The 20,417-nt window shown below is 36.0% G+C and overlaps 1 protein-coding gene across 1 annotated transcript in view; it reads left to right on the forward strand.

Moving 5' to 3' along the window:
- The window catches only part of slc26a3.2 (solute carrier family 26 member 3), a 33,184-nt gene extending 20,895 nt beyond the window's left edge, over positions 1-12,289 (forward strand). Inside the window, exons 12-21 of the mRNA XM_031899013.1 lie at positions 1,121-1,216; positions 2,080-2,186; positions 3,615-3,684; positions 3,849-3,941; positions 4,047-4,142; positions 7,454-7,690; positions 8,582-8,636; positions 10,136-10,281; positions 11,087-11,146; positions 11,954-12,289. Of these exons, the coding sequence (XP_031754873.1) occupies positions 1,121-1,216; positions 2,080-2,186; positions 3,615-3,684; positions 3,849-3,941; positions 4,047-4,142; positions 7,454-7,690; positions 8,582-8,636; positions 10,136-10,281; positions 11,087-11,146; positions 11,954-11,977 (984 nt within the window). The 3' untranslated portion in view covers positions 11,978-12,289. The remainder of the gene's footprint in view (positions 1-1,120; positions 1,217-2,079; positions 2,187-3,614; positions 3,685-3,848; positions 3,942-4,046; positions 4,143-7,453; positions 7,691-8,581; positions 8,637-10,135; positions 10,282-11,086; positions 11,147-11,953) is intronic.
- The last annotated feature ends 8,128 nt before the right edge of the window (positions 12,290-20,417 follow it).

Below are 20,417 nucleotides of genomic sequence, written 5' to 3' on the forward strand. Positions count from 1 at the left end.
CAGAGAATTCAAGGCTGTAGACATTAGGGCCTTGAATTAGAGTGAGATGTAAGCTATAAAATGATTTGTTATGCTGGATATCCCTAAAATTATATTTGGTTGATTAGCAGAAATAGTTTCATATATTTATAGTCTTATTTAGCCCAAGCTAGACAAAAAAGGGAGCTTGAACTTTGAAATGAATTATTATATAAATAGTTTATATAATTAACAATCCTCTGTACATGACTTTTCAGCAGAAAACTTGTTTGAACAATGTTTATGGTTACTAGGGGAAGGAGTTAATAATGTAAATTTCAGAAAGATGGCAGTAAAGTGGTCAAATTTCTTTACTCCAATTTTTTGACATAAAAACATGTATGATTATTATTATAGGATCATTTTTGTTGTTATAAATGATGTTCTGGCATAAATGAATATTTTGCTTCATTTTAACTCATGTTCTTCGTGATGCCAATTTTGTGAATTCTCCCTGATATAAATTCAACTGATATTCTGTGTCTAATTGGATTAAACTGGAGTATGCCTGAAAAAATGGGCCAAAACCTTGAACAGGGTGCAAAACCAATAAATACTCCCTTAAAACTTTGAGCTGCTATTACACAAAAAATTCTCCTTAAAGTAATAAAACGTGTGGGGAATGAATGAATACAAACCTGAACATAAATCTGGCCAATTTCCTCCACTGATGTCACTGCCCCGCCCCATGTTATAAACACACCTCCATACATCATGACCCTGCCCTATACGTCACCAATCCACCCTGCTCTCAGTGCCCAGCCCCCTGGTGTCATCAGCTTATCCCTCTTGATGATTTTTGCCTAGTCCAAAGGTGGCAACCCTAATTATTACAAATTGTTTTTAGATGTAAATAAAATACTTTTTTTATGACATTGACCTTTTAATGCCAAATTATCCCATTCCATTCAAAAAGTAAAAAAAATCGTTCTACCCTTATGAATAGAAATTTCGATAAAAGATAAAATATCTTAGTAAAAGATAACAAACTTTTTTCTTTCTGCTTCAATGTATGTGTCCTCCTTAAATATCTTGAAAATAAATAGAAAGCAAAATGTTATAATGCTAATGGAAACAGTAATCACTTTGTTCTCTGTTTTAGTCTGTCCTGGCAGGCGTAATTATTATCAATTTAAAAGGAATGCTAATGAAGTTTAATGAAATTCCCGTGTTGTTCAAGAGAGATAAGTTTGACTGTGTAAGTACAAAGCTTTCTGTGACAACTGCTCATCTATTTTTCTATAACACATGTACAGTATATTAATCAGAAATACCTGCCATGTATGAAATAATTGGTACAGGTATAGGCTTCTAGGAAAGGTTCCATTTCTAGCTGCAAAATGGTATATATAGTTTTTGTCACTGGCAGTACCACATTATACCCAGTTTTGTTTACATTTTTATTAGTGTTCTGGTGTAACAGCACTTCTTAATGGTTGAGATCTCTGACCTTCCAATTCAGTCTGTACTGGCAGTATTTACAAAACAAAAATCCTATAACTTGCCACTGGGTATACTTATTTTTCAGTGTTACTCACAATGTGCCATGGAACCCTGACATTTGTTGTGTTTGAGCATTGTTTTAACACTCTGCCTTACTCTGGACAAAGGAATATGCTGACAATCAGGAGAAATTGTGGTGCATGGATACATTATACCCACCAGAGCCATTCATATGCTGCCCACTAGTAATGTGCTGAGGAAAAGCAGATAACCTGTAGTGCCAGAAATCTGTAATATTTGATGGCTGCAAAAGCAGCAGTTATGGCAGTAGTTAAATCTTAGATATAAAAAAGATATAGCCTGAGATAAATAGACAGCAAAAGTATCTAAATACAACCAGTGGTATGAAGTAGGAATGAAAGGATTGCATACCTAAAAAAAGCTTTCATAACAATAGTTTTCTTTTTCCATAAAATGGAATGGAAAATTGTACAAGGGTATAATTTTTCAAATATCACTCAATGTTTGAGTAGGAGAAATCGAATAAGGCTCTTTGTAGAAGAGCAGGGTTATAATTTATACTTCACTGGTTAATTTGTGGATATATATTTTTCACAGCTTGTATGGATTTTAACCTTTATAGCAGCTCTGCTTCTTGGGTTGGATCTCGGACTGGCAGTTGGTGTTGGAATAGAACTTCTAACCGTGGTATTCCGTGTACAATTGTAAGTAAAATCTTTTTTTAAAAAATCTTTCTTTTTTTATATGTGAAGATAACATATTTTTATAAATATGTGCCATACGTGGTTACATGTGAATAGTGAAATTCATAGATGTTTATGTTAAAATTGTAAACCATTGCAAACAATTTTGCTGCTGATCATTGAAATATAATTCCTTAGATCATTGCTATGTACATCAGATTCTAGAACTCTAAAATTAGAATGGTTGAGAATATTGGTGAGAAAGAATCTCTCAGAAATGGTAAACATGTCATTTCAATCAGCTGAAAGACCTATTCCATGTCATTAAGAATTAAAATTTTTACATAAGAGAAAATGCGATATATAGGGGCAGAATTATCAAAATGTGAGTTTAGAGCTTAATACATAAAAACTTACCTACATTCTAATCTTCCATATGGGATTTTTAGAAGCATATTTATCAATAGGCGAACTTTAGAATTCACCATTTAATAAGTACTTCTTCTTGCTTCTAAAAATCCTATAGGAATGAATAGAACATGGGTGAATTTTTATATGTATTAAGCTCTAAAGTTTTGCTAAATCTACCCCTAAGTCTCTGTACAGGCTACTAGGAAACATAAGGGCTTATTTACGTCTGTAGATATAATACCAACTTGCATTTTTACCCACAGTGAGTTGCTTTTAAAACCAAAGTAATTGCATCCAAATCGGCTTTGAACACTTGTGTTTAGTTGCACTCAGTGGCAATCGTTCCGTCCTTCCTTCTATTCCAAATTCAGCACTGCTGCGGCTTTTACCTAACTTGAGGCTAAAGAATTGGGCACAGACATCATTCACTGGAACAGATGCAAGCTAATGCAGGAACTGATACCAGACAGACTGCAAAAATATACAGTACAACTGTGTCCAGTTTATGCAAAGTGCACAAAGTTACATCCATTTTGACACATCAAACACAGTTGCACCAGATGCAGCGTGCATGAGTCAGATGCTATGAGAAAGCATCCGATTCAACGCAGTGACCTATGAATTCTGGGGGAAAAGGATACATTGTGAGGGAAAAAAACATGCCAATTTCATCCAAAATTGCACTTTGCTCACTGCATCAGTGTAAGTGAATGCACCCTTCTGAGTTGTCCCTGTTATGGAGCATTTCATTTACGGCCTGTTCCACTAGCTACACACCAATGATATTCAATCTCTCATTTTGACAATGATTTTGTCAAAATCAAATCAAGTATATGTTATTGTTAAGAATATGTGCCAGCTGTTTAAAGGAGACATATTATAGGAACCTACTTATTTGGGAAGCACTATATACCAAAACTCATTGTTCATTCCTGCAAATGTGTTTTACCATATCTTTTACATCGACACACATATTGAATATTTAATTATGGCTATATTACAAGGGAACGTAATGTTTTCCAACTACTATTTTCACAGCCCCAAATATTCAGTGATTGCCAACGTTGGTAGAACAGACATCTACAGAAACAAAAAAGACTACAGTGAGGTAAGTAGCAATGCATTTGCTGGAAAGCACATTATCATCCCTGTCTTACATTTTAAATCTACATTTTCCCAAAAGTCCCCTCCTCTGTCTCTTTATTATGTATCTGCATACAGACTCCCTCGGCAGGCACAAACAATAACTTTATGCATAATATTTGTTCACAGATTTATGAACCAGAAGGGGTAAAAATTTTCAGATCTCCAGCTCCTCTCTTTTTTGCTAATGCAGATTTCTTTAGAGATAAAATCATTGCTGCAGTAAGTACATGGGCTTTTTTCAAAATTCTTTATTCATATAGTAGGTGGCAGTTTTGTTTAAAGGGAAATCTACATTTTTTATCTATATTATATACCATTTTGCAGACTGGCTTTAACCCACTGTGGGTATTACGTAAACGCAATAAGGCTTTAAGAAAAATCAAGAAGTTACTGAAGAAAGGAGAGCTTCAAGTGACACCAGTAAGTAATTTTGAAGATGCAATATAATATTTAACAAGAGATAGAATCCATCTTTATACTGTTTAAACTGGAGCATAGAGTATAAGAAGTTTGAGAATTACTTATTTAACTGTGGATATTTAACTAGTTTCCCCCATATGTAATAAAATGTGCTAAGTTTGCCCAGATGCAGTAACCCATAGCAACCAATAAGATATCTGCTTTTACACAGTAAATGCTACCCACTTATTGGTTTCCATGGGTTACTGCTCCTTGGTAAACTTAGTGCCTTTTATTACATAACCCCCTTTGTGTTTTTATTAGCATTTACAATGCTTTTAGTAGAAACCTCCTAACTATGTTTGTTTAGTCAAGGAACTAACACTTTAAAAAAAGCGTCAAGCGTACCAGGTTTGTGAGCCATTGGGACAGGGTGTGACCTCAATGGATCTATGGAGCTATTAAAGATCTTATCTGTGTAAAGACATTAATTAAAATATCTCTTTTATTCTGCTATGAATCCCATATACATAACTGATCAGTGTTCAGATATAATAAAAAAGTATAAAACAGATAAAAGTGGAGAACCTAGTCTCACACCTTAGGAAATCAGTATATTCACAGAAGTGTACGAAGGATAGTTTAGGTATGACATAAAAATAGAATCCACAGTAAAGGGATACTGTTTTATAATAAATCACAAAACATAAAAAGGTACATGACTCTTTCTTCATCTAATTTAATCCCATTCCTATCTTGGACCAGAAAGTTACGTAAAACCTGTTAGCACACAGCTTAATAGTCATTCAGCAGCTTCTGCAAATGTACATAGTTACATATAGTTACATAGTTAAGTAGGGTTGAAAAAAGACCAAAGTCCATCAAGTTCAACTCTTCTAAGTGAGCCCCAGCGCACACACATAGATCCATACTTAACTATATACACCAATATCTATACTATATCTGTAAGGTTTTGTGCCTATACCTAAAATGTAACTTTTATTAGATATCAGTTAAAAATCTATATTTACAAAAATAAAATAGACTTAGGAAAAAAGAAACCAAAATCATTAAAAACAATATGATTCTTAATTGACTGAATTTCACCTATAATCTTTTAGGGGATAATCAGTCCTTTTCCTTATACATTAAATTAGTATGTATGTGTTGTTCCCATATATGTTTCAAATTTACCAACTATGAATCGATCAATTCGTTAGACACCAAATTAATTGGTGTAATGATGGGTATGCAGCCAGTCCCTAACCCCAATTCATTACCAATACAGCTTTCTAACCCTCCCCCCAGGCCACACACTCCACCAACCGATCACTGGTCCATGTTCTCAAATTTTTGTTCTCAAATTATTTTGGTTTCTATTTTCCTTAGCCTATTTCATTTTTGTAAATATAGATTTTTAGTTAAATTTTAGCTATAGACACAAAACCTTACAGATACATACATTGCAATCTATACAGTGGTAAATACCATGTGATGAGCATCTTATCAGAATTTTGTGTGAGCCATGAATACTTTCTATTATTGTTTAACATCTATACTAATTTAGTACCACAATAGCCTTGGATACTATGTTTGTTTAAGAAATCATCCAAACCACTCTTAAAGGCATTAACAGAATCTGCCATTACCACATCACTAGGAAGGGCATTCCACAACCTCACTGCCCTCACCGTGAAAAACCACCTACGCAGCTGCAAATGGAAGCTCCGTTCCTTCAATCTAAAGGGGTGGCCTCTGGTGCACTAATCCCTTTTATGGGAAAAACACCCCCTGTCTGTCTATAATCATCTCTAATGTACTTATACAGAGTAATCATGTCTCTTTCCAAGCATCTTTTTCCCAGAGAAAACAACCTCAACCATGACAGTCTAACCTCATAGTTTAAATCTTCCACCCCCTTTACTAGAGACCTATAAAGAAGCAAAATTATGTTTTTATCCCTTGAGTCAGTGCCCTTTGTTATTCAAGACAGCACTTTATTTCCTTTAGTAGCCACAGAATGACACTGCCTGGAATTAGAAAACTTGTTATCCCCAGATCCTTCTCAATTATGGATACCCCCAACACGTTATCAACTCGCATTTATATTATTTCTACCAAAGTGCATAACTTTTCACTTTTCAGTACTGAACCTAATTTTCCATGTTGCTGCCCGGTTTTCCAATTTTACCAAGTCGCTCTGCAAAGCGGCAGTGTCCTGCATGGAACTTATAGTTTTGCACAATTTAGTATCATCAGCAAAAATAGAAACAGCACTTTCAATGCCCACCTCCAGGTCATTAATAAACAAGTTAGAAACAAAGAACCAAGGACTGACTCCTGCGACACTACACTAACAACACTGGTTCAGTTAAAAAATGTTCAGTTTACCACCACTCTTTGTAATATATCCTTCAGCCAGTTCTCTATCAAAGTATAAATATTATGTTCCGGGTCAATACCCCTCAATTTTATCATTAACTTTCCCTGCGTGACTGTATCAAATGATTTTGCAAAGTCTAAGTTTTATAGTTATAATTGGGTTTAAAAAGACCAGAGTTCATCAAGTTCAACCCTTCCAAGTGAACTCATTAACCTATACTTACCTATCTATACACTCACATACATAAACTATATAAACCAACATCAATACTAATTGTAGATTTTAGTATCACAATAACCTTGAATGTTATGATTTTATTTATTATGACATCCACTGCCATTCCAGCATCGAGGTTCCTGCTCACCTCCTCATAAAACGCAATTAAATTAGTCTGGCAAGATCTGTTACACAGAAACACAAACTCAAAGTATTGTGATTTACAATGTATTCAAGTACCCTATCCCTTATTACCCCTTACAAAAGTTTTCCTACTACTGATGTCAGACTAACATGCCTATAGTTTTCAGGCTGAGAACGGAATCCCTTTTTGAATAACAGTAGTACCACATTGTCAATTCGTCAGTCCCTCAACACTATGCCAGACCTCAATGAATCCTGAAAAATTAAGTGAAGAAGTTTGGCAATCACAGAGCTAAGCTTGTTTAGTACACTGGGATGAATACCATCCAGTCCTGGACCTTTGTTTACCTTTAGTTGTTCAAGTTACTTTTTAATTTCCTCCTGAGTGACCCATGCATCAGTAGTTATATTACTAGAATTGGGTCTTTAAAAGGGAAGACTTCATTAGCTGGTTCCTCAGTTGTGTAGTCAGAATTGGATCTAAAATGTATACAGGGGAAAAACAAAGTTACAAGCTCAGCGCATAAGTAAGAATTTAATGATGTTGTTAACAACACAGGCCACCAGTTGTTTTCATCTTTTCTTGCAGAAAGGTTTGGTCACTGTATCTCCTGATTGCAAAGACATTGAGGATGAGGAACTAGATAATAATAAGGTGGAAGAGCTGGACCAGCCTACATACACTGCAGATTTACCCGCGGATATCGATTGGAATGCAGATCTTCCAATGGACATTGTAGTACCCAAAGTTAACATCCACAGTCTAATTCTTGATTTTGGAGCAGTATCATTTATTGATTTGTCTGGAATGAAGGTTCTAAAAGGAGTAAGTATTAATAATTTGTTGTCTGTTATGTTAATTAAGCCTCTTATTTATTAAAAAATGTACGGTATTTTTACCAAAGCTTTTGTATTTAAGATTTATTGAGTGAGTGATATTGATTTAGAAAGAAAACATCTTCTGCATTGCTATTTTATGCATTTCTCTTTGATTTCTTTGTTTTTGTGCTGTTGCCAGAGAATAGTTTAAATTAACTTATCTACATAGGGCAGGCTTGCTTGCACTGGTTTTGCACTTTTCACTTGGATAGTGGTATTATGTATGTGAAATGTAATATGTTTTGATTTTTCTTCTTTTTTGGGTGGGCCTTTTAATTTGCAATATCGTCTTGTGTATATTTTATATGCAAATGTGACGACAATAAAGATGACTTGACTTGACTTAAATTTAAATAGAATAGAAATATAAGATAGTCATGCGTACAACACCATAGGGGACACTATTTTTACACAAGATGATCTTAAGAAGCCATTGCATTCCTACCAAATAGGAATTGGAAAAAACAGACATTTTCAAAATGCTGATGTGCATTTCTGTGATTAGGTGATCAGGTATCGGATGCATTATAAGTACAATGAACAACAGTACTGTTATTACAGAAAAAAATAATAATCTACTAAAATGAAACATATTGGAGATTTCTGGAGCCTTTCCATATTTTGGAACTTTTTGGATTGGGTTTCCAGAAAATAGAGCCCACACATGTATAAGCAATTAAATATTACATTTTGATTTGCAGTAATTAAACAAAGAATTACAATACTTTTGCTAATACATATCACAATAACAGTAGTCTTTGGTGAATTTTGAATACTGTTATGTACAAATGTATTAAAATGGCAAAAAAATAAAACTTACATTTTTCTGCTTTTGCAGACACTAAAAGATTTTCTGAAGATTGACGTAGATGTGTACATTGTTGGTGCTGACTGTAAGTTTGTTATTTATGATAACTGTGATAGCGTCTTAAAAGACAAGGAACCCTAATTCACTGGGGGGGGGGGGCTCAGTAAATTACAACGTAAATCATTTTTTCCCAGTGCCAGTGTTCCCGAAAAAAAAAACACTGGCCAGAGAAGTTTTCTAAAGCAGTGCAAGGAAGCCTATTTATTGTCTTTCCCAGGTGCACCTTGCACATTTAGGGGTGTATTTATAGACATTGGAGACAAAGATCACCGGTGATGTTGCCCATAGCATTTGCTGATTGGTTGCTATGCCATCACTGGTGATCTTTGTCTCCAATGTTAATAAATACACCCCTTAAAGTACTGGAAAACTGGGAAAAAGTTTGCTACTATACATATGGGACAGGGACATCTGGGAGAGACAGTGAAGATGGTGGAATGGCTTTAAACTGCTTCAGAAAGTTCCCCAAGTTACTATATTCTATCTATAAGTTGCCTAGACGTTAACTAAGGGCTCCTAACATTTTGGAATCTGCAGTGAATGAGAGTTTTTTGTTCTTTAATCTGTTTCCTTCTGTTAATTTCGTCACAGAAAATGTTCTGGTACTTGCCTCACAGCACTAGATATACAATGGCAAATTACTAAGAACACATTAAACAGCATCACCCAGCCCTTTGGCTGTATCATATTTTTTGTACAACTGTATAAACACTGTAATTTAAGGGTAGGGTCAAAGACTAAGTGAAGATAATACTGATTTATTTTAAAACCATGATATTGTTTAGTCCCCATAGTAACCATTTCTAAAGTAGCCTTACAGGTCTAAGTTCAGCACAGTACTATTTTCTTTTACTGCTTCTGAAGTCTTTTATGGTCTTGTAAAATACTACTTATAAAATAATAGTGTCAATTATGCAATAAAATGTATTTTGCTGATTCACACAATATGTTTTAGGGGTTCTCCTCAAGTGCAGGTCTAAAATGTGTTTGATATATACTTTCCCAAATGAATTGTTTGTTATGAAATTAAGCCACCAAAGTGTAAGGAAACTTAACCAGAGTGCTTAAAGAATGTTCAAAATGCCATTCTAAGCTATAATGATACAGGCAAGAAATATAAATGTAACAAATACAATAACAGATAGGCCTTGTTGAATGCTTAGAATTGTCTGGCCTATTTGCAGTGCCCATATTTCTGTAAAGGTAGCATTTGCTATTTGTGACAGATGAAGAGCTGATAAAGTAAAACACTAATATGCCTTGTTTAACATTTTTGTATGTAAATGTATAGGGCATGATGCAGATCTTGGCACTAAAATTCTAGTTTTGTACTCCCTTAGCCCCAACATCCACACTAGACAGATATATGATTTAGATCCATAAAACTCCCAAACCCTAAAACTCTTAACCACATGGTTCCTTTCTCTCCAATAAATGGCAAAATCAGAAGGCGGCTAGAAATACAATCCTGGATAAAGAAAATGTAAATATATTCATTAATTGTAAAATTTTGTCTCTCTTCAGGTGGAGTTTTAGAAAAGTTGACAATGAGTAATTTTTTTGATAATGAGGTAAAAACATCAATGTTTTTTCTGACTGTCCATGATGCGGTTTTACACGTGCTGGAAAAGAAAGGACTAAAAGGAACATTGATAAATGGGACGCTGAAGGTAAGGAACAAATTTTCCTGAAATATAACAGGATTAGGATAATCATCAGTTTCTCTGAAAAAAATCAAAATATATTTTGTGCATGTAGCATTCAGATAGGACAGATGTATAAGGCTTCATTTACAATCATCGAGACACTGCACAATGTGCAAAAAAAGGAGCAAAAGCACCATGTTTTTTGTACATTGTGGCTTCCCCACACTTTGCACCCATAGGCTTTCAGCAGCACTGTATTTATTGGGTCTGTAACAATGTGAACATCCCCTTGTATACCCTCTAACTTAAATCAATATTTAGAAGCCCTGTAGCTGTCCCCCACACAATTTTGCTCCTCTTGCCTTCGAGCATTTGGTCCCAGAAATAAAATAACCCTCACAACAGTACATGTATGATTCAACAATAATTTTGCCTTCTGGCTATTTTATTTTTGCTGGATAATAAGAATGCTCCACTGTTGACTTTGAAGTATGATATTAAAGCATGCCCCTAATATCGCCACCAGTATTGCATCACTTGTCAACTCCCTGCAAAGCCCCTTCCAGTAAATCAATCAAATAGTTGCAACTTAAGGCACACAAAGCATTGATACATGCACCATTCTGCCCCACAGCTGCCACTTCTTTTGTTGCAGGATTAACCTTTATACCCAACTCCAACTATAAGGAAACAAAACAATTTAAAATACAAATAGAAGATACAAAATGTTTGTGCAATACCATTGCTCTGAAGATTTTAGCAGAGCTGATAAAAGTAACCAGTGTGGGATCCTTTTTTTCATAGCTGTATTTTTTTTTTTTTTTTGTAGGAGTCAGAAAATATTTTATATACATCTGAAGCATCAAACGGAACACTGAGGGAACGACCAGTGAGTTAATAATTTTATTACCAAGTTGTGACTAAAAACATGTTAATGAAGATTCATATATAGACAAGTTAATTGGAAAATGACCAGTTTTGAATATGATTTGATTGTATACCCACTAACAGGCTTTATATTATATGCAATATCATTGAAGTAAAAAATTTGGGGAATAGTACAATCTGGCAGAAAAACCACCTTTTTTTTCTTCGATGTTTTGAAAAGAATCAGGCATGAATGAATTGCTTTGATGTGTATGTAATGTATGTATGTAGTGATCTCTATATAGATGTATTCTACATTATGCAAAATATAACAGGTGCAATACTTTAAAGATAATAGATTGATCCAAAAAATATATAATTCATCTTAAGCAATATTACTATATTATCCTTCTGCTATCATCATGTAGTAAGTAGCCTATAACCTTACTACTAGAGCAGTGATCCCCAACCAGTGGCTCGTGAGCAACATGTTGCTTACCAGCCCCTTTGATATTGCTCCCAGTAATCTCAAAATAGGTGCTTATTTTTTAATTTCCGACTTGAATGCAAGTTGGAGGCATAAAGACCACATGTACCGCCAAACAAAGCCTCCAGTAGACTGCCAGTCCACATTGGGCTACTAAATAACTAATCACATGCCTTATTGGTCACCCCCTCTGAACTTATTTCATTCTTACGTTGCTCCACAACTATTTTTATATTTAAATGTTGCTCACAGCTAAAAAAGGTTGGGGACCCCTGTACTAGAGTATTTGCATGCATTTTTATTCAGCTTATTAAAAATATAACTTTTTATTTTGTTTCATAGGTGGCAAATGAAACAAAGTTCTAAGGATGTTTTATCATGAAAATCACTGGCAGTGGCTGTTTGTTGACATTCCAAACATGTATAGACATTGAATCCAAGAAAAGCACTATTCAAGCTCCTGCCTCCAGCCTCTTCTCCATGGATCAAACTTTTTCTTACTTTCTGCTGTCTTTTATGCATTCTTGTGAAGTTTTTTATGAAAATAGGCCGTAGCATAAAAGGGAAGAGGTAAATTTCATTAGACACCACAGAGCAAAACCTAAAGGTCCCCCTATTTATAAGAATTACATACCCTTCTTTTTAATAAACGCTCATTAAAATATAATTTTTCTGCAACGTGGGCCGTATGTTTTTTATGTTTTAATCTATCAATATAAGTTGCAATATTTAATATTTAACACAGACTCTAAGGGGCTGATTTACTAAGACACGATTTCGAATCCGAATTGGAAAAATTCCGATTGGAAACGAACATTTTGCGACTTTTTCATATTTTTTGCGAGTTTTTCGGCGTCTTTACGCTTTTTGCGTAAAAACTCGAGTTTTTCGGCGTCTTTACGATTTTTGCGTAAAAACGCGAGTTTTTCGGCGTCTTTACGAAAGTTGCGCAAAGTCGCGATTTTTTCGTAGCGTTAACACTTGCGCGCAAAGTCGCGCCTTTTTCGTAGCGTTAAAACTTAAAAGGTGCGACGTTTTGCGCAAGTTTTAACGCTAGGAAAAAATCGCGACTTTGCGCAACTTTCGTAATGGCTACGAAAAACTTGCGTTTTTACGCAAAAATCGTAAAGACGCCGAAAAACTCGCGTTTTTACGCAAAAATCGTAAAGACGCCGAAAAAATCGCAAAATTACCGATCATTACGAAAAAAACGCAATCGGACGCATTCGGCCCGTTCGTGGGTTAGTAAATGTGCCCCTAAGTCAAATTGACATTACAATTGCTCAATACATACCTTAAATTAATTTAAGTTAATTATTTTTTTATAAATAAGACTATTTACGAATGTATGTAGAAAATGCACGCCATTACAACAGTAGTCATCGTAATGTTCAAAGTGGATGACAGTCCCATAGTAGTTTCAACAGTGGGCAGTAGTGAAGGAGAATTTCTTGCCATAGTAGTTGGCGTTTTCCTCTTTGCAGAACTTCAGTTTTATTTCTGTAGAACAAATTTTAGGTTATTAAAGAACATACTATCAATATCATGTATACTGGAATGAAGCTTGAAAACATGACTTGAGATCAAGGATATCAAACCTGTGCTTCTGTAGCTTGCTGTACATTCATGGCTAGACATCCCTACTAAGAGTCCTAAATAACTGAGGTAGCCAATAAACAAAAGTTGAGGCTATCAAAAGTTTCATATAAGAGACAGTTTTACGCACTCAAGGAAGCATGTAGAGGCCAGAAAGAAATAGGACAGGCCACACTACTAGAAGGGGTCACATCAATGACCTTATTTACTTTACATTATGTGTCCCCAGCTGTGGCATACTAAGAGAGGCACACTCTTAGGGGCACATTTACTAACCCACGAACGGGCCGAATGCGTCCGATTGCATTTTTTTCGTAATGATCGGTATTTTGCAATTTTTCGGAAAATTGTCGCGCCTTTTTCGTAGCCATTCCGAAAGTTGCGCAAAATGTAGCGATTTTTTCGTAGCGTTAAAACTTGCGCGAAAAGTCGAAACTTTTTCGCAGCTTTCCCGCCGAGTACGAAACATTCAGATTCATTCAAGCTTCAGTATGGTGACTTTTCTTGGGCCAGGTTGGAGCTGCAGGGTGCCATTGAGTCCTATGGGAGGCTTCCAAAATCATGCTAAGTCTGAAAGTTTCGCCCGCCGCTTACGAGCACTCAATACGAAAAAGTTGCAGTTTTTTCGCGCAAGTCGTAATGGCTACGAAAAACTCGCTTTTTTTCGCGCAAATCGTATTGGTAACGAAAAAGTCGCGACAATTTACGAAAAGTCGTAAAGGCGCCGAAAAAATCGCCAAAAATACGAAAAAGTCATTTTCCAATCGGAATTTTTCCAATTCGGATTCGTGGGTTAGTAAATGTGCCCCTTAGCCTTTCATTCAAGATAGACTTGTGGCCATGGGCACTGACAGCAAATTCAGGGGGGAAGATTCAAAAGTGCAAAAAACATTGTACCTTGCACCCCTTTTTATACTTTGGTTCTTGCCCCTCATTTGCAAATTGTGTTTAAAGCTTTCTTCTTCCCAAGTCTGAACATCACCCAGAAACATGAGCAGTGAAGAGACTAGATTGTTGTTTATAAAACCTGTCATTCTAAGGGATATATTTATCATGCTGTGTAAAAAGTGGTGTGAAACATTACTACTGGTGATGTTACTCATAGCAGCCAATCAGATGTTTTTCTAACTGTTGAAAACGAATTGTTGATTGGTTGCCCTGGGCAACATCACCGGTAATGCTTCACTCCACTTTTTTTTTACACAAGTGTCATGTCTTTTTATAGTAAGTAAAAACATATCATGGATCCTTTAAAAATTATTTTTTAAGAGTCCATTTTATGTAGGTTTTATGAGTAGAAAGCCAGCTAAACCAGTTTTGAATTATGTTATTTCAATAGTTTAGAGAATTAATAAATCATGTATTACTACTAGGAGTATATTTTTTAAATGTTTTGTAACTTCATGTTTTACTATTCTTTCAATTTTTTTTCTTGTATATCTCATTTCATCATGTATAATTTATTAACCTTGTTGATCTGTTGCAAAAAGCTGACATTTTTAGTATGCAAGTATTTAAAAAAGAAGGCCAAAAAGAGAACAATACTGAAGCAATGTACTGCAATACTGAAGCAACTGTTTCAGGAGTTTATTCTTTATAAGGTCTAATGCATTGGAGTATTTATATATAGGCACCTGATAGCCTGTGTCTAAGACAGACAGCTTTTGGAGGGTGGCCCTTGGGTCCCTATATAATACAATTTCCTTTTTTAGAAAGGGTGTATGCACCTGCGGAAGTGATGTCACGCTCAGCCGGAAGTTATGTGCGTGTGACATCATGTCTGCCGACAAGGGGGTGCATTTATATCCAGTCTAAATACCTTGGTCTATTGGGTTAATGGCTTATGGATCTTATGGAGTGTGTATGATGTTGCAAATATACTCTTGGACACCTCAAACTGTAGCAAGGGCCCCTCTTTTTTTCTTCTGTTTTTCCTATTGGGGTATGACTGTAGTTCTCTCTCCCATTTAGCTGCTGGTGTTTCCAATTTAGCAGCATAGATTGTTACAATATTGCAAGTATGTGTGTTGGTTATTAATTGCCTTTGTAAGTAAGAGAGTATGAGAAAGAATCATTTGTTTTTTTAAATAAATTTTGCAATTCTCTTTTTCAACCGACTGCAGTGAAGATCTGCCTTTTACTGCAAATATTAGGCACAACTAGAACATATATATATATATACTTATTTATATGTATTACTGATATATAATGACAATGTTAACATCTATGCCTTTTGCACACACTTTTGTATATCAGAAATATACTTGTTATACCATAATATCAATAAAGACAGAAGATGATCAAAAACCAATGGCAGTATTTTTAAGTGGATAACACTCTGTAGTCTTTTCGGGTTATGATTAGAGAAATGCAACTTTAGAGTTTATTCTAGAGTAAATCCAAATTATTATTTCATGATGCAAATAAAAATATTCACGGATGAAGATTTTGAAGTATGAGCTCTACAGATATAGCATAGATGAGACTTACCCCCATATGTAATAAAAGGCACTCAGTTTACCCAGGAGCAGTAACCCATAGCAACCGATTTTTGCTTTTAAACAAGTGACCAGTAAATTCTACCTGCGGATTGGTTGCTATGGGTTACTGCTCCTGGGCAAACTTAGTGCCTTTTATGACGTAACCCCATAAGAGATTAAGTTGGCATTTGCCTTAAGAATCACACAATGATTAATGGTTTATGATTTAACTCTATAAATAACTCTTATGACCTACTCTGATGAGCTCACAATGGTAGAATAATTTATTTAATTCAATTTAGCTTGAAATGCATCCTGGGAGTGCTTTTTAAGCATTGTTTTTCCGTGTGCTACTGTTTTCTGTTTGAAAAAACAAAAACTCTAACTGTAAAACGTTAGGCAACTGTGACCTGCTTTCTGGGAGTAAAGCAGCCCACGGCACAATCACAACTTGTGAGAGAGTAGTGTCTTTCAGGCAGTTTATTTTCACTTGAAACAAATATAACAAAATAAACAGTTAAAAAAAATCCTTGCCACTTAATGGGTTCTAACTAACACAGGTCAGTTGTCCTAACTAACCAGGAGCAGGCCTAACACCTGTCTCCTACACAGAGAAAACAAAAACAAAGTTCCAACCTTGTGGTGATTTCAAGATAGGGTAGGTAGGTAAGGGTAGATCAAAATGTCCTGTGTGCCCAGTCCCTAATGCTCTGGGTGTGGGGAACCTTCAGGTGCGGCTGAGTGGCATGCTACCCCTTAATTTGCCCTGCCCTGGGTCCGGGCTTTTGTAGCCTTGCCACACGGCCAGGCCTGGTAAAAACTTAAGGGATTCTCACACTTATCACTAATGATCAATGAGGGCACCTCTAAAAAATGGGGAGTGGCTTATCAGGGCATAAACAAAAAGTGGGCATGGCCTAGTTGTAGTGCCATATGCTACACCATCTTGCAATGTGTTTTAGAACTTCTCTCCAAAAATCTATTGACCTTTTGGCTGCAAGAGTCCCTGAGAAGACCTGCTACCTGGTAACCAACACTCACTAGAGTTGAGAGTCAATGCAATAGAATTTTTCATTAATAAAAGCAAGCTCATGTATGGTAAATACTGTACTTTTAGGTCTTGAAAAGAAATGCTTTTGTTCAAATATGGCATTATCACTGTAATAAGCAAAAATAACCAGTAGGGGTCAGACACTGTCCACTAGCAATGTATATAAGAAAGCACTTTTACATTGGAAACAAAAAAGGGATAGAATACACTGCAGCTACCCAGCTGTCAGAACTGTGTGGAATACAGCAAAAACACAATGCAGCTCTTATATATAAGTTAATTGGAGCACTAGATTATGGATTAACTACAGACATTAAGGAATAAAACTATACAATGCATATATTGTTTCATATTCACAGCCGCAAGCCTTAGTTTTATCCATAATTGTTGGTTATAGTTTAATTTGTACTGTTACTTATTGTCTTTTATAAGAGATGACTAAACTGCACCCTTTAAAGGGAAACAGACATTTAATTCTCTCTGTAGTCTCAGAACTTGATCTCTAACACAAACCTATAAACAAACATTGTTTCAAAAATTGGCCAAATTTGCCAAAATTAATCTGCTCACGTGTTCCCAGCTTGACAGAGCTCTGCTCTGAATGCTTGTCATTGTAGTTATCAGCTAGATAACTACAGATTACAGATATCTGGCCTATTATTACCTGGTCTACTGGTCTATTATTATCAGGGAAGCAGGGGCCTCTATGGAGCACCCTGGGACACTTGCCCCCTTCAGGGTTTGAAAAAGTTAACTATTGTGAAACAGGCAGTGACCCCTCAGCAAAATAATTTTTTCCCTGCCCGTGTCATGCTAAAATGGTCATCCAAAGCCTCCCTTTATGACCCCTGTATAGAAGAAGCAGACCCCAGGTCCCCCCGCAACCATGGGGTATGCTACTTGGCAAACAAGAATAGCTTTATAAACCAACAGGTAGGTGCAAGCCAAGGCACAAGGTATGCACTGGTACATGTATGGTTAATTTACAGGCAAGACAAAGTACACACTGCATTGCAGTACTAGCAGACAATAGGGGTGAAGATACTGGCACATTACTGGAAACAGACAGGGAAAAGGCACGGCAGGGGTTAACAAGGCTCATGTCCAAGGCCTTGGACACACAAAGCATTGGCCCTGCTGCTATCAGCCTGTATTTTCTGCATCACATGTATCTACAAGGAAAAGTACAGCTTTCACTGAGTAAACAGTGCGGAGCAGAGGTCGTCCTGAAAATGCCTGCTGCAGGCTGAGAGCAGCAATGCTCCATGTGCCCAAGACCAACCAGTTAGATGTAGACAGTGTTGTTTGCAAATGCTGCTTGCTAATTAATTTCTATGGGTTACTGCACCAGGGCAAACTGGTGATAATCCCATAACTCCTTAGAAGAGATCAAAAAGAATCCAGTAACATACTGATTGTCAATTAGTCAAAAAGTGCTTATTCACCTGAAAAAGGCTTGAGCAAACATAAATCTGTTAGGAAAAAAATCAAGTTGGCATTTTTTCTCAATTCAGGAAAAAATGCAGCCACAAGTACACAGGCAACTATTTTCTGAAACCTCTGGATTTATTAAAGAAAATCACCAGAAAAACTCAGCAAGTAACTGGTCTATGGGAATTGTGGCTAACAAATGTATTTAATTATTTCACCAGTTTCACAATTACAATGAATGGACCAATTTGATTTTTATCCTGCAAAAAAAAAACAGAAAAAAGCAACCACAACTATTGTCACCCCCTCAAGGGCTATTTACTAATTTTCAAATTCAAGTTTTTTCCAAAACTCAATCTCAAAAATATTTATGAACATGGCTTTTTCACCAAAATTTCACAACTGAAAAACATGACTTTTTAAATGGGCCCCTTAGAGTTGTGGTTAAAAGGTGTACCAACCAGTGGCGTAACTTGGTTGCGCCAATACCCCTGCAAAAAACTTCTAAGGGGGCCAGCGCAAACAGTCCCTCCTCCCTGTCCTCCCTTCCCCAAAGCCGCATCGTGTCATGCTGCTATTTTTAAAAAAAGGTAAGAGAGGGCCAGGGAGGAGGGACAGCAACACAGCAGACACCACGGTCTAGGCCCCCCTAATGCTCAGCCCCCCCCCTCGAGTGGGTACTGCTGTATAGGTAGTTTTGCCACTGGTACCAACCCCACACAATTCAAACAGGATACAAAATGCCTTTATTGAAGCAAGGGTCTTGGCTCAAAACAAAAACAGTGATTCAGGCATACACCGGCCCTTTTTGTACCAGTATATACTCCCCATGACTACAGAATTATTAACAAAATGCAGATGACAGCCCCTCTTCTAGCCATGGAGGCCCAAAAGTTTTAAGGCATCAACACCCATATGTAATAAAAGGCACTTAGTTTGCCCAGTAGCAGTTACCCATTGCAACCAATAAGATGTTTGCTTTAAAACAGGTGACAAGTAAATTCTACCTGCTGATTGGTTGCTATGGGTACTGCTCCTAGTGCCGCTTATTACATAACCCCACTAATCTATTCTGTTACCATTATCAAATGTACTTTAATTGTATCTCTATCTGGAATTTTCCACACACTTATTATACCTTGAAACAACTGTCTAATTTTGTGTACTATAATACATTCACAAACACTCCTAGAGTAGAAACTGAAATCTGATATTAGGTGCATTGTAATGTTTAAGTCTGAGAATGTTTAAAAGAACAGTAACACCAAAAAATGAAAGTGTTTTAAAGTAATTAAAATATTATATACAGTTGCCCTGCACTGGTAAAAGTTGCGTGTTTTCTACAGTGACACTACTATAGTTTATATAAATAAGCTGTGTAGCCATGGGGGCAGCCATTCAAGCAGGAAAAAAGCACAGGTTACATAGCAGATAACAGATAAGCTCTGTAGCATATAATAGGGCTTTATCTGTTAAACATGACTTAAACATTACAATTGTACCTAATATCAGATTCCAGTTTCCAATCTAGGAGTGTTTGTAAATGTATTATAGTACACAAATCTGAAATTAAAAACATAAAATTAGTTAAAGCAGTTGTTGTGACCCTGCCTAGCATATGTGCATTTCGCGTGATCTCAAATGTTTATACAGTATATACTGCATCATTCAATATTCCATTAAGCTGCATTATGATCAATATGTTCAGCTCAATAACAGCTGAATCATCGACTCTCATCTTAATAATTTCTAAGGTAACAGATTTTCATTTGTGCAAAAAATAATGGACAGACACACTTTCCTGGTAAGCACATGCCTCGTATCAGCCATCTGTAGCTTAGCCAACGCCCATCCAATGAATCATTTCTAAATTCATATCAAAGGCCACATTAATCAAGGAAACACTTAGGAAATGAGTGGACTAGTATTCAGAAGCAGCAGAGGTGGCTTAATTTTAAGGGGGAATTTATTAACATTAGCATTTTCATGGTTTTATCTTTTTTTAAAACCACAACGAAATTATTTCAATAAATGGCAGTCATTTATTAAAAAATCCATTTGTTGCACAAAATCCATGGTCAAAAAACTCCAAAAGCATCTAAAACTACTAAGCAAAGAAAGATCTTCCAATTGTATAGGGACATCTGCCCTTGACCTCTACATAATCTTGACAGGATTTAGCTGGCGTATTTGAACTAAAGAAAAGAAAAATTTCTGTCCTATAGACAGTACACATATGGGATTTAGC

Source organism: Xenopus tropicalis, chromosome 3, assembly GCF_000004195.4.
Source record: "Xenopus tropicalis strain Nigerian chromosome 3, UCB_Xtro_10.0, whole genome shotgun sequence".
Lineage (NCBI taxonomy): Eukaryota > Metazoa > Chordata > Amphibia > Anura > Pipidae > Xenopus > Xenopus tropicalis.